General features: G+C 44.6%; 1 protein-coding gene across 1 annotated transcript in view; it reads left to right on the forward strand.

Annotated features, from left to right (window-relative positions):
- Positions 1 to 11,422, forward strand: part of DCSTAMP (dendrocyte expressed seven transmembrane protein) — a 48,427-nt gene extending 37,005 nt beyond the window's left edge. The window contains exon 3 of the mRNA XM_077268110.1: positions 11,210 to 11,422. Within this exon, the coding sequence (XP_077124225.1) occupies positions 11,210 to 11,260 (51 nt within the window). The 3' untranslated portion in view covers positions 11,261 to 11,422. The remainder of the gene's footprint in view (positions 1 to 11,209) is intronic.
- The last annotated feature ends 4,058 nt before the right edge of the window (positions 11,423 to 15,480 follow it).

Consider the following 15,480-nt stretch of genomic DNA (forward strand, 5'->3'; position numbering starts at 1 on the left):
CCATAGTGGAAGGGGCTAAGGTGAAGGAACGGGATGTCAGATAGGGCAGACCTAAGGTCTGGACAGTAAGCAGTGCCGCATGATGTGGGTGTCCCCAAGTGAGGGGAGACCAGAACGGTGGTTACAGTGAATCAAAGTAGCGAGGAGAGGAAAACTGAGAGGAAGACAGAGATGTCGAATGGAGATGGGTCCTGGGAGAGGATGCATAGCAGTACGACCCAGAGATTATAACTCAGAGAGGTAATGGGCCAGGGCACGACAGTGATCATGAGACGAAGAGAGTGCCCCAGGTGGGAGTTCCAAGGTGTCAGTAGTAGAAAAGATAAGTACCAGGCATACTAGCAACTTCGTTCCCTTCAGTGGAAAGAAGACGCGGAACGACAGGTTAAGAATAGGACCCTTGTTAACCTGACTAGTACTGAGCTGGGTTGTGGTGAAGGAAAGTGAAGCAGTGGAGATAGAGAGCAAATGAGTAACGAGAATTGAGTTGGGACTGTGTGTGGAAATGCTCCGTATTGTGAAGGAAACGTTCATAAAGATATGTACCCGCTGTCTTATGTATAACTATATATATTATATTATATGTAACACCCACTAAGTTATCATTAAGTAAAAAGGTAATTTTTGACTAGTGGTCTCCCTCATTGAAGTCCTCAACATCTGGTCCTGGCCAACCAATATTCATCAGAGTGCGGGGCCAGGGGCGACCACCACCTCTGCTCCCCCAGTAGCTACGCTATTGGATATGTCCTTCCCAATCTGCTGTCCAGGAAGGAGGATCTGATGCCTCCTGCCCATAACCTGCAGTTGCACAGACACAACAGTCAGCAACCACGTCCAGTTCGTTGTCCCAGCGCAGCGTTCAGTTGTCCCTTATCAGCATATATGTCTGTTCATAAATTGTTAGTTAGATAGGGCATACATATTCGTTAGCACTTTACATTATCCAGTGCTGGACAAAGACCATTCCCGGCTTTTCCAGGCTCCTAAATGAGACTTGTTTCTCTTTATTAAACTGTTGCTTCACTAAAATTTTTAGAAAATTTGGTAAAAAAAAAAAAATACTGGTGGGGTATTGTCCAGTTTCTGTACATTTTAAGCACGTCTAAGAGACTGGGTTAATACACTCCACCGACGTATTCAGGCCGCAGCCTTACACATATTGTAACATGGTCATTGCCATGTTAACTCCTTTACCTGAGATCTGTAGCACTGACTGTCACCTGAGTAATGCACTCCACAGACCTCAACACTCTCTGGGACATATCCTGTAATTACTCCATTGTTGCTCAAAACCATGCAAAAGATACATTCTGCCCGATTGGGTAGTTTCCAGAAGAAGTGCGTAGGCTTGTGCATATTGGTCAATGGCACACCTGTCTCTTTCCCTTGAGGAGGCTGCTTCCAAGTAAAATGAGGCTTGTACATGTTCCTGACATGGGTTTCAAACCTGACAGACTGACCACAATACAGGCCCTCGTTTGCATATACTGTGCTCTGAATTTAATTCTAATGCTTTTGGTGACTGGTAGAATCCAATTTACTGACATTGAGCATACAGCTCCCCCAACTCCTGTATTATATTTACCTTACAGTAGCTTCACCCGCTATGACAGTGGCTCCACTGGGATCCGGTGGCCAAAATGAACTGTGGAGCTCACAAAACTCATAGCAACTCCTGTCCCTCTGAAAATGTGAAGCGGGGGCCGCATAATGACATGGTGGACTTGGTGGTGGTGGCCGGCGATGCGAAAAATTCAAATGGGCATATGGGGAATATGTATTCCACTATCTAGCTAACAATTTTGAATGTGGGAGGAACCTCCCAAATGTAAGCCTGAGAGCTCTAACAAATGTGAAAGGAAAAAATAAAGCCAAAGCGCTTTGTGTGAACATATGCTAAAGGGAGGTATAATTTAAAAAAATAAATTAATTTATTTTTATTTTGCATTATATACATGTAATTATGAAGGAAAAAAATATGTGAGTCAGAAAGGCATGCCGACATCTTCTCCATGCTGTTCCCATTTAGTTTTATGTCATGGATCCCAATGGCTGGGGATCGCACTGGACAAGCAAAATAACATAAATAACGGACGAGCTCTAGGGTGATGGAACCTGGGCTGACCGCTGCCCTACTCCTGACAAACACAACTAGAAATAGCCAGGGAGCGTGCCTACGTTGATTCTAGACGCCACGCGCCAGCCTAAGAGCTAACTAGCACTGCAGAGGAAATAAAGACCTAGCTTGCCTCCAGAGGAATGAACCCCAAAAGGTATAGTTGCCCCCCACATGTATTGACGGTGAAATGAAAGGAAGGCACGCACATAGAGATGAAAATAGATTTAGCAAAATGAGGCCCGCTATAACTAGAAAGCAGATAGATACAAAAGGGGTCTGAGCGGTCAGCAAAAAACCCTAATCAAAAACCATCCTGAGATTACAAGAACCCATGTGCCAACTCATGGCACATGGGGAGAACCTCAGCCCACTAGAGCTACCAGCTAGCATAGAGTCATAATTAGCAAGCTGGACAAAAAACCAAACAACTAAAAAACAGAACTTAGCTTATCCTGAGAGATCTGGGAGCAGGTAGTCAGGAACCAAACTGAGCACATCTGAGTACATTGATAGCCGGCAAGGGAATGACAGAAAAGCCAGGTTAAATAGGAAACACCCAGCCTCTGATGGACAGGTGGAAAGCAGAGACCGCAACCCACCAAAGTCACCCAGTACCAGCCGTAACCACCAGAGGGAGCCCAAAAACAGAATCCACAACAGTTTTAGCTCTTTCCCATCCATTTCAGCCTTTTTCCTATGCCACCAGACCTGTTTGATTGGTCCAACAGAAAAATATTTGGCTTTCCCATTGACTTGCATTGGATTCGTTATTTGGTACGAATACACGGATATTAGAAATTATTGGTGCCGATTTTCCTGAATTTGAATATTTCACTAGTCGCTCATTGCTAAGTCTTATCGTTTTTACAGCAAGGTGAAATGTGCAAAAAGTAAAACCAGAAATTGAATTGCTGGTTATTATTCATTTTGTGTCTGAAAAATCTGAATAAAAAGCGATTAAAAAACATAATGTGCTCCAAAGTGATACTTGGCATGTAAATAAAAAAAGCCCTCACACAGCTCTGTTCATGAAAAAGTTACAGTTCTCAGAATATAGTGACATTTTTTTTTTTATAAAAAAGCATTTTTGCTGTGTGAAAGCAACATAGAAACAAAAATAGATATAAATCTGGTATCGCTGTATTTGCACCAACTCGAAGAATAAAGTCTTCTTGTCACTTATAACGTACGGAGAACCGTGCAAAAAATAAAAATAAGAACTATTCTTGTACTGATGTCTATTTGTTCATTCTACCTCCCAAAAATCGTAATAAGGCTCAGGTTATATTTATCCTGCGCTCTCCACTGAGTGCTTAAGTTGGGGATTTCATGTAAATATAAAAAACTGCAATTTAAACAAAACCTCGACAAAATAAATTTACAATACAAAAATCAGATAGCGCTCTTTTCTTTCCGAGCCCTGCCATGTGCCCAAACAGCAGTTTTTGTACAAATATTGGGTATCACCACATTCTGAAGAAATTGCATTAACAAATTATGGGGTTCATTTTCTCCTGTAATGCATTGTGAAATTTACAAATTTGGAGCTAAAGCAACATTTTAGCTGAAAAAATTTAGTTTTCGTTTTCACATCCATATTGTAAAATGTTCTGTGAAGCACCTAATAGGTTCAACATGCTCAACATAGCCCAGGATGAATTCCTTGATGGGTCTAGTTTCCAAAATGGGTTCACGTGTAAGGGTTTCTTCTGTTTAGGTACCTCAGGGGCTCTGTAAATTACACATAGTGTCTGCAATCTAATCCAGATAAATTTACATTTTAAACTAAATGTCGCGGCTTCCCATCCGAGCCATCTCATGTGTACAAACAGAACTTTTTGACTACATTTGGGGTATCGTCACTCTCAGAAAAAAAGTGGGTAACTGTGGGGTCCATTTTTTTATGTTATCCCATGCAAAAGTGAAACGTTTGGGGCTAAAGCAACATTTTCTTGACAAAAATGAAAATTTTCAATATGACGACCTAATGTTATCAAATTCTGTGTAGTACCTATGGGTTCAAAATGCTCACTATACCCCTGGATAAAAATCTTGTGGGGTGTAGTTTCCAAAATGGAGGTTTCAGGGCTCTGCAAATGCAACATGACACCCTCAATCTAATTCAGCCAAATTTGTGTTCCAAAATTCAAATGGTACTCCTTCCCTTCTGTGCCCTGCAGTTTGTCCACAGGTTTCTGACCACATGTGGGATATCATAAACTGGGTAACACATTTTGTAGTCCATTTTGTCATACTAATTATTGTAAAAGTGCAAAAATTGGGGCTAAAGCAACATTTTAGAGGTAACATTTTATTTATTTATTTTTTCATTTGACTTTGAATTAATTCCGGTGTAGCAACTGAAGGGTTGAAAAAATTCCTGACAATTTTTGAAGTATTTGATGGGTGCAGTATTTAAAATGGCCTTACTTTTGGGAACGTTCTAATATACAGGCCCCTCAAGGTCCATTTAAATCTGAATAGGTCCCTAAGGAAACAGGTCTTGTACATTTCTTGAAAAAAGGATAAATTGCTGCTAAACTTTTAACCTCTCTAACATCCTAAGAAAATAAAATAACTTTTGAAAAATGATGCAGCTGTAAAGTAGACATATAGGAAATGTTTATTATTACTTATATTGTATAGCACGACTAAGGGTACTTTCACATTGTGTTTAGTGGCCCTGTCAGGGCATACGACCGCCCCCATAGCCCAATACGGGGTCTGGCTGTATGAGCCGATGGGGCCCTAGACTGTAATGGTGCTGTGCATTGTTTTCAGGAGCGTACACCTACTGGAGGCGGACGCTCAAACATTGTAGACTGTGTCTGGGTGTCTGCCTTCTGTACGTGTACAGTTCCGAAAATAATGCCCTACAGAGCACACGTTCCCTCTCATGTCACCATTACAGTCTATGGCCCTGCCTGCGCATGCATCCAGACTTTGTTTTGAAGGAGTGGCGAGGGGGACAAATTTATGCCCTGACATGACCAATAAACACAATGTGAATGTATCCAACCTAGTTGAAGGATATCGAAGATGAAAGTTTGAAAATTGTGAATTTTTTAAAATTTTTGCCAAAATTCGGATATTTTCACAAATAAACACAAAACATATCAACCTAAATTTACCACTAACATAAAGTAAAATGGTAAAATGTATCACGAAGAAACAGTCTCAAAATCACTGGGATACATTGAAGTGTTCCAGAGTTATTACCACAGGAAGTGACACTGGTCAAAATCCAAAAATTTGGCCTGGTCAGGAAGTTGAGGATTGGCTCTGTCACTAAGGACTAGTGATGAGCGAGTGTGCTCGTTACTCAAGTTTTCCGAGCATGCTCGGGTGTTCTCCGAGTATTTTGGGCATGCTCGTAGATTTTGTTTGAGTCCCTGCAGCTGCATGATTTGCGGCTGCTAGACAGCCTGAATGCATGTGGGGATTCCCTAACAAACAGGCAATCCCTGCATGTGTTCAGTTTATCTAACAGCCGCAAATCATGCAGCTGCGGGGACACAAACATAATCTATCAGCAAGCCCAAGATACTCGGAGAACACCCGAGCATGGTCGGAAATCTCGAGTACCGAGCACACTCGCTCATCACTACTACGGAGTTAAAGAGAAACTCTCACGTTGGACTTGCAGTCCAACCTGTGGGCAGAAGGGAACAGAGGAAAACAAGCTGAGCAGATTAATAAATAGGTTTATGCAAAAAGTTCAGTATAACTCATAATTTATTCATATAAATCTCTACTTTTTCCATGCGTCCAATGGGTGGTCCTAATTAGTGATTGACAGTATGAGTTTGCATGCCAAGACAACTGTCAATCAAGTGATTTCCATGCACCGCAAGCTGCTTACTTTTCTATTCCATCTGTCAGATGGTTCCTGTTTGGTCACTTTCTAGCCCTAATTCTCTTCTTTTATATGAAACTAGATGGTGGCCCGATTCTAACGCATCGGGTATTCTAGAATATGCTATTGCCCAGCCACGTAGTATATTGCCCAGCCACGTAGTATATTGCCTAGCCACATAGTATACTGCCCAGCCACATAGTATACTGCCCAGTCATGTAGTATATTGGCCAGCTACATAGCATACTGCCCAGTCACGTACTATATTGACCAGCCACATAGTATATAGCACAGCCACGTAGTATATAGCACAGCCACATAGTATACTGCCCAGCCACATATTATACTGGCCAGCCACATAGTATATTGCCCAGTCACATAGTATACTGCCCAGCCACATAGTATACTGCCCAGCCACATAGTATATTGCCCAGCCACATAGTATATTGCCCAGCCACATAGTATACTGCCCAGCAACATAGTATATTGCCCAGCCACGTAGTATATTACCCAGCCACGTAGTATGTTGCCCAGCCACATAGTATACTGCCCAGCCACGTAGTATACTGCCCAGCCACATAGTATATTGCCCAGCCACGTAGTATATTGCCCAGCCACATACTATATTGCCCAGCCACGTAGTATATTGCCCAGCCACGTAGTATATTGCCCAGCCACATAGTATATTGCCCAGCCACGTAGTATACTGCCCAGCCACGTAGTATACTGCCCAGCCACGTAGTATATTGCCCAGCCACATACTATATTGCCCAGCCACGTAGTATATTGCCCAGCCACGTAGTATATTGCCCAGCCACATAGTATACTGCCCAGCCACGTAGTATACTGCCCAGCCACATAGTATATTGCCCAGCCACGTAGTATATTGGCCAGCCACATAGTATACTGCCCAGCCACATAGTATACTGCCTAGTCACGTAGAATATTGGCCAGCCACATAGTATACTGCCCAGTCACGTAGTATATTGCCCAGCCACGTAGTATGCATCATATCCCTGTTAAAAAAAAAAGAATTAAAATAAAAAATAGTTATATACTCACTTCCGGAGCCTCAGGATCGAAGCAGCCGGTTACCGATGCTCGTCGCGCGCTCCGGTCTGAAGATTGCATTGCGGTCTCGCGAGATGATGACGTAGCGGTCTCGCGAGACCGCACGTCATCATCTCGCGAGATCGCAGCATGGACCGGTTACCGGAGCGATGCGAGCAGAGAAGGCCTGTTGTGGATCCGAGGGGCCGACGGACGGTGAGTATATAACGATTTTTTTTTATTATTATTATTTTTAACATTAGATATTTTTACTATTGACGCCACATAGGCAGCATCAATAGTAAAACGTTGGTCACACAGGGTTAATAGCAGCGTTAACCGACCGCGGCATAGCGCGGTCGGTTAACGCTGCCATTAACCCTGTGTGAGTGCTGACTGGAGGGGAGTACGGAGCGGGCAATGACTGCGGGGAGGAAGGAGCGGCCATTTTCTTCCGGACTGTGCTCGTCGCTGTTTGGTCGCGGCAGCCATGACAGGCAGCTGGCGAGACCAATCAGCGAATGAATAACCGTGACAGACAGACAGAAGGACAGACGGAAGTGACCCTTAGACAATTATATAGTAGATTTCAAGTGACACCAAATAGATAGTCAAAACCTTTAATGATGATCTATAATACATCAGTCAAGGGTACATAAAGGACTAATGAGTTTTGCAGAACACAGAGTAAATGATTGAGCAACGTTCCCCATATACATTTGATTTTGGCTTTCAGTGAGGTTTAGTCGAAAGGTATCTTATGTCTATGTCTAACTTACAGGGGTATAGCAACTACAGACATTGATAGAATTTACACAAGATGAGCTCTAAATGTCTTTGGCTCTCAGGATTGAAGTTTAGAACCTCCTCTTCCCAAACAGATCCACACCACGTATTCTCCTGAACCAATCAGAGCTGAAAGTTCTGTAAATGGAAACCATTGGCTCTAGAGGTCGACCACCATCCCGTGACTTAAGTGGGTGCATGTATGAACATTACCCTGTGTTTAGCATCTTTTTTGGCCATTTACTCGTTGGCTGCCCGATGCAATAAAAATCCTTCGATCAGCTTTTCACATGTACCCACATTTTAAAATTGTTGTTTAAAAAGGAGCTGTGACCAGGTCAAAAGTGGCCAAGTTTTGCTGTTTTTATTATTTCTTTTTGTTTTAATTTCACAATACAGTTTTCCGAATTATGGGCTTTTTGATTCTCTGCTAATTTTTATGGTCTTTTCCAAGGGGACGCAGCTCACAGGATTCTTGGGGGACATGTCTTTAGACTGTTATGCATAACTAGATGGTGGCCCGATTCTAACGCATCGGGTATTCTAGCATATGCTATTGCCCAGCCACATAGTATATTGCCCAGCCACGTAGTATATTGCCCAGCCACGTAGTATATTGCCCAGCCACGTAGTATATAGCACAGCCACATAGTATACTGCCCAGCCACATAGTATACTGGCCAGCCACATAGTATATTGCCCAGCCACGTAGTATACTGCCCAGCCACGTAGTATACTGCCCAGTCACATAGTATACTGCCCAGTCACATAGTATACTGCCCAGCCACATAGTATACTGGCCAGCCACATAGTATACTGGCCAGCCACATAGTATACTGCCCAGCAACATAGTATATTGCCCAGCCACATAGTATACTGCCCAGCCACGAAGTATACTGCCCAGCCACATAGTATATTGCCCAGCCATGTAGTATACTGCCCAGTCACATAGTATACTGCCCAGTCACGTAGTATATTGGCCAGCTACATAGTATACTGCCCAGTCACGTAGTATATTGCCCAGCCACATAGTATATTGCCCAGCCACATAGTATATTGCCCAGCCACGTAGTATATTGCCCAGCCACGTAGTATATTGCCCAGCCACGTAGTATATAGCACAGCCACATAGTATACTGCCCAGCCACATAGTATACTGGCCAGCCACATAGTATATTGCCCAGCCACGTAGTATATTGCCCAGCCACGTAGTATATAGCCCAGCCACGTAGTATATAGCACAGCCACATAGTATACTGCCCAGCCACATAGTATACTGGCCAGCCACATAGTATATTGCCCAGCCACATAGTATACTGCCCAGCCACGTAGTATACTGCCCAGCCACATAGTATACTGCCCAGCCACATAGTATACTGCCCAGCCACATAGTATACTGCCCAGCCACATAGTATATTGCCCAGTCACATAGTATACTGCCCAGCCACATAGTATACTGGCCAGCCACGTAGTATATTGCCCAGTCACGTAGTATATTGACCAGCCACATAGTATATTGCCCAGCCACATAGTATATTGCCCAGCCACGTAGTATATTGCCCAGCCACGTAGTATATAGCACAGCCACATAGTATACTGCCCAGCCACATAGTATACTGGCCAGCCACATAGTATATTGCCCAGCCACATAGTATACTGCCCAGCCACGTAGTATACTGCCCAGCCACATAGTATACTGCTCAGCCACATAGAATATTGCCCAGTCACATAGTATACTGCCCAGCCACATAGTATACTGGCCAGCCACGTAGTATATTGCCCAGCCACATAGTATACTGCCCAGCCATGTAGTATACTGCCCAGCCACATAGTATATTGCCCAGCCACATAGTATACTGCCCAGCAGCATAGTATATTGCCCAGCCACGTAGTATATTGCCCAGCCACGTAGTATATTGCCCAGCCACATAGTATACTGCCCAGTCACGTAGTATATTGGCCAGTCACATAGTATACTGCCCAGCCACATAGTATACTGCCTAGTCATGTAGTATATTGGCCAGCCACATAGTATACTGCCCAGTCACGTAGTATATTGCACAGTGACGTAGTATATTGCCCAGCCACATAGTATATTACCCAGTCACGTAGTATATTGCCCAGTCACGTAGTATATTGGCCAGCCACATAGTATACTGCCCAGCCACATAGTATACTGCCTAGTCACGTAGTATATAGCACAGCCACATAGTATACTGCCCAGCCACATAGTATACTGCCCAGTCACGTAGTATATTGGCCAGCCACATAGTATACTGCCCAGCCACATAGTATACTGCCTAGTCACGTAGTATATTGGCCAGCCACATAGTATACTGCCCAGCCACATAGTATACTGCCCAGCCACATAGTATACTGCCTAGTCACGTAGTATATTGGCCAGCCACATAGTATACTGCCCAGCCACATAGTATACTGCCCAGCCACGTAGTATGCATCATATCCCTGTTAAAAAAAAAAGAATTAAAATAAAAAATAGTTATATACTCACCTTCCGGAGCCTCAGGATCGAAGCAGCCGGTTACCGATGCTCGTCGCACGCTCCGGTCTGAAGATTGCATTGCCGTCTCGCGAGATGATGACGTAGCGGTCTCGCGAGATCGCACGTCATCATCTCGCGAGATCGCAGCATGGACCGGTTACCGGAGCGCCGCGAGCAGGGAAGGCCTGTTGTGGATCCGAGGGGCCGACGGACGACGGTGAGTATATAACGATTTTTTTTTTTTATTATTATTATTTTTAACATTAGATATTTTTACTATTGACACCGCCGCATAGGCAGCATCAATAGTAAAACGTTGGTCACACAGGGTTAATAGCAGCGTTAACCGACCGCGGCATAGCACGGTCGGTTAACGCTGCCATTAACCCTGTGTGAGCGCTGACTGGAGGGCAGTACGGAGCGGGCAATGACTGTGGGGAGGAAGGAGCGGCCATTTTCTTCCGGACTGTGCCCGTTGCTGATTGGTCGCGGCAGCCATGACAGGCAGCTGGCGAGACCAATCAGCGAATGAATAACCGTGACAGACAGACAGACAGAAGGACAGACGGAAGTGACCCTTAGACAATTATATAGTAGATTACCGCTTGAGCAGCAACCCCTTGATAAGGATCAAAACATTTCAATTAAATAAAAGGCCATTATTTCTGAAAAAGTATGGTAAAGTTATAAAAAAAACACAAACAAATGAATTTTCAGGGGAGCATCGGGATTAAAACAAAAGCAAAAACTGGTCACTCTTGAAACTGGGTCCCTTGGGGTAAACCCTACAACGTGGCCCAATTTTGTCTACTTTTCAGTATCGCAAGCGCCTCATCCAGCATTTCCAGTAAACATATTCATTAGGAATAATACTTTCTTCTGTCTCTTATAGGTGGATTTCTGGTTTCCGATAATCACAAGAAAGCATTTAATCAAGAATTAGTAATTTGGATGTTTGTCATCTTTTCTTCAGTCACTAGAGGACAAGTTTTTGTTGGAAATTGATCCAAATTAAAATGTACTTCATGATTAGTTTATTCAGTGCTGAAAATTATGAAAAGTGAATTATTCAAATGCTGGGCAGAAAATAAAGAAATTTGTAAATTAGTAGAATTTTTTCTCTTAATCGAACCAATGAGAAACTGTCAATGGGTCATATTTATCAAGCTAAAAGTGGCAGAATTCTAGTGTAGTTTATTATTATTTTTTTAAAAAGCCTGTCTTTCATTACTTACAACTTATTTGCTATGTGTTTCAGACCCTTTCTATGCCTTTCGATTAAGAGGATGTTGCATTGTGTGAAATGGGTGGGGTCTGAAGGAGAATGGGTGTGGTCTGTGTAAGCATTAGTCAATGGTGGTATATATGCCCCAATGTGCTTTGTTTCCATTGTATCACTATGTTTTACAGTGCAACTCAATGGTTAAAGTAGATGTCTCATGAAGATATCCTGGCATTGAAAAGAGGAGGTACCACCACTTAAAACTGCAATTAAGGCCGCCAGCACAGGTTGCTATTTTACCATAAGGTCCCCCCGCACAGGCTGCTATTTTACCATAAGGTCCCCGTACAGGCTGCTATTTTACCATAAGGTCCCCGTACAGGCTGCTATTTTACCATAAGGTCCCCACACAGGCTGCTATTTTACCATAAGGTCCTCGTACAGGCTGCTATTTTACCATAAGGTCCCCCCACACAGGCTGCTATTTTACCATTAGGTCCCCACACATGCTGCTATTTAACCATAAGGTCCCCACACAGGCTGCTATTTTACCATAAGGTCCTCGTACAGGCTGCTATTTTACCATAAGGTCCCCCCACACAGGCTGCTATTTTACCATAAGGTCCTCGTACAGGCTGCTATTTTACCATAAGGTCCTCGTACAGGCTGCTATTTTACCATAAGGTCCCCACACATGCTTCTATTTTACCATAAGGTCCCCACATATGCTGCTATTTTACCATAAGGTCCCCACACATGCTGCTATTTTACCATAAGGTCCCCCCGCACAGGCTGCTATTTTACCATAAGGTCCCCCCGCACAGGCTGCTATTTTACCATAAGGTCCCCACACATGCTGCTATTTTACCATAAGGTCCCCACACAGGCTGCTGTTTTACCATAAGGTCCCCACACATGCTGCTATTTTACCATAAGGTCCCCACACAGGCTGCTATTTTACCATAAGGTCCCCACACAGGCTGCTATTTTACCATAAGGTCCCCCCGCACAGGCTGCTATTTTACCATAAGGTCCCCCCGCACAGGCTGCTATTTTACCATAATGTCCCCCCGCACAGGCTGCTATTTTACCATAAGGTCCCCACACATGCTGCTGTTTTACCACAAGGTCCTCGTACAGGCTGCTATTTTACCATAAGGTCCTCACACATGCTGCTATTTTACCATAAGGTCCCCGTACAGGCTGCTATTTTACCATAAGGTCCCCGCACAGGTTGCTATTTTACCATAAGGTCCCCACACATGCTGCAGTTTTACCACAAGGTCCTCGTACAGGCTGCTATTTTACCATAAGGTCCCCACACATGCTGCTGTTTTACCACAAGGTCCTCGTACAGGCTGCTATTTTACCATAAGGTCCTCACACATGCTGCTATTTTACCACAAGGTCCCTGCACAGGCTGCTGTTTTATCATAAGGTCCCCACACAGGCTGCTATTTAACCATAAGGTCCCCTTACATGCTGCTATTTTACCATAAGGTTCCCCCGCACAGGCTGCTATTTTACCATAAGGTCCCCCCGCACAGTCTGCTATTTTAATATAAGGTCCCCACACAGGCTGCCATTTTACCATAAGGTCCCCCCGTACAGGCTGCTATTTTGCCATAAGGTCCCCCCGCACAGTCTGCTATTTTACCATAAGGTCCCCCCGCACAGTCTGCTATTTTAATATAAGGTCCCCACACAGGCTGCCATTTTACCATAAGGTCCACCCGCACAGGCTGCTATTTTAACATAAGGTCCCCACACATGCTGCTGTTTTACCACAAGGTCCTCGTACAGGCTGCTATTTTACCATAAGGTCCTCACACATGCTGCTGTTTTACCATAAGGTCCCCACACAGGCTGCTATTTAACCATAAGGTCCCCACACAGGCTGCTATTTTACCATAAGGTCCCCCCGCACAGGCTGCTATTTTACAATAAGGTCCCCCCCGCACAGTCTGCTATTTTAATATAATGTCCCCCGCACAGGCTGCCATTTTACCGTAAGGTCCCCCGCACAGGCTGCTATTTTACCGTAAGGTCCCCCGCACAGGCTGCTATTTTACCGTAAGGTCCCTGCACAGGCTGCTATTTTACCGTAAGGTCCCCCGCACAGGCTGCTATTTTAGCATAAGGAGTTTGGTGTGACTACGATAGGCTTGTAACGTGATTGGAAATCTGTTTTATTTTTTCATGAGTATCATAACTGGAAATTTTTGTGGCTTTTAAAAGGGAACTTTATTTCTACATTCAGACTGACACATATATCTCACTTCCTCTTCTCTTCTGAAAAATGGATCTGCAATAAATTACATGAGGTGACAAAAGTAGAAGATCTTTTTTTAAGCCACACGTGTTTCCAAATATACATTCATGTTGCGCTGGCTCCCGGCCAGTGCTCTGGTCTCAGTGTTTGGCTGCAGTGGTGACATCACACCACTGAGCTCGGCAGCTAAGCTTAGGTTGATGGCACACCATTGCTGAGCTCAGTGATTGGCTATAGCTGTGACGTGTGCTTTTCACGTGATGTTGCTGCTGCAGCCAAAACCCTGAGACTGAAGAGGCGGTGGGAATCCGGCGCAGGACCCTGTGAGGATACGTATGAGTCGCCCTACCAGGGCAGCGGGGTACTCGGTACCGGGTCTGGTCTTAAAGGGGATGTCACGGTGGCTGCGACCTGGTCCGTGGCCCTGGGCGTCCAATTAAAGGGGAAGGTCTTTTAAGGGAATTTGTAATGTCTATGTTCGTGACGCCACCTGTGGTTTTTGGTCAGTGAGGACCGGCGCTGCTTAAAGGGGTCCTCTGGGGTGATGGTATGCAGCAAGATGGTGACACTTCCCACAGGTGAAGCGGGGTCCCCAGAGCTTCCCAAGTGTATGGCAAGATGGTGTAAGCTGATAAATGAGCAAAGAACGAGGACACAGGTTTACAAAGTTTTTACCTGGTTTACTGATGGTAGTAGTAGTCCTCAGTCCAGGGTACCAAGTGCAGGGTAGCTGTAGTCCGGCCGGCTTGGAGGCAATAGAAGATCCCTCTCCCAGGTGAGGTCCGTAAGCCTTTCCTACTTGCGCTGTTTAGTTGGTTAGGTCTCTGCCGCTTGAAGTTCAGTGCAAGTCCCCTCTCTCCTGTCCTAAGACAGATGTCTGTACGATAGGCAGTTTGAGCCTGTTTATAGGGACTCTATCATGCCCCGGGCTCTAAAGTTATTGCTTCACCTCAGACTTGATGCAGGCAATTGACACACAGTCCTATGCCCTCCGGTTCTGTCACGCGTCCTGGAGAACGACACGAACTCGGACTCCCGGTACCTGGTTTCTGCGCTCTGGCTCCTACGGTGTCCTTCCACTGTTCCCCTCCTGAGCCTTTTCCTCCTCTGTGCTTCTTCCCTCTAAGCTCCTCCACTATTCAACTCTCCTTCTGCTTCTCACTCTTTCCAGGGGTAGCAGTTCCCTCGTGGCTGCTTGGCCCCTATGTCTGCTCCAGACATCTTTCTACTCTCTTCTCAGACTCACTACAAACTGACTGGCTCCTCCTCCAGACCAGGATACATAAAGTGTAAGGAAGTTCCCCTGAATCCGGTTCCTGAGCTCCCCCTCCTGGCCTAGATTCAGATGTATTGAATGTGAGTGCCTTACCTGATAGAGAGAATCTCCCTTGCCTCCAAGCGTGACATCACCCTCCCCGAAAGGAAGGCAACATCACTGCAACAACTGGTTCCCTGGGTGTATTATTTAGAGTTTAGGGTCCTGTTTCCTGAAAGTGGACTACCATTTAAGTGGCTAATATTTGTATACTTTTTCATAATGCTTTTAAAGATACACTGATACAGTACAGAGCTACATAGAAGGCACCGAGGTTGAAATAGCACCTCATAGGCCACTCGACAAGACTCCAGTAGTATTAATGACACATGTAGGGTGGGGTCCTTTTACAGA

Source organism: Ranitomeya variabilis, chromosome 6 (assembly GCF_051348905.1).
Source record: "Ranitomeya variabilis isolate aRanVar5 chromosome 6, aRanVar5.hap1, whole genome shotgun sequence".
Classification (NCBI taxonomy): Eukaryota; Metazoa; Chordata; class Amphibia; order Anura; family Dendrobatidae; genus Ranitomeya; species Ranitomeya variabilis.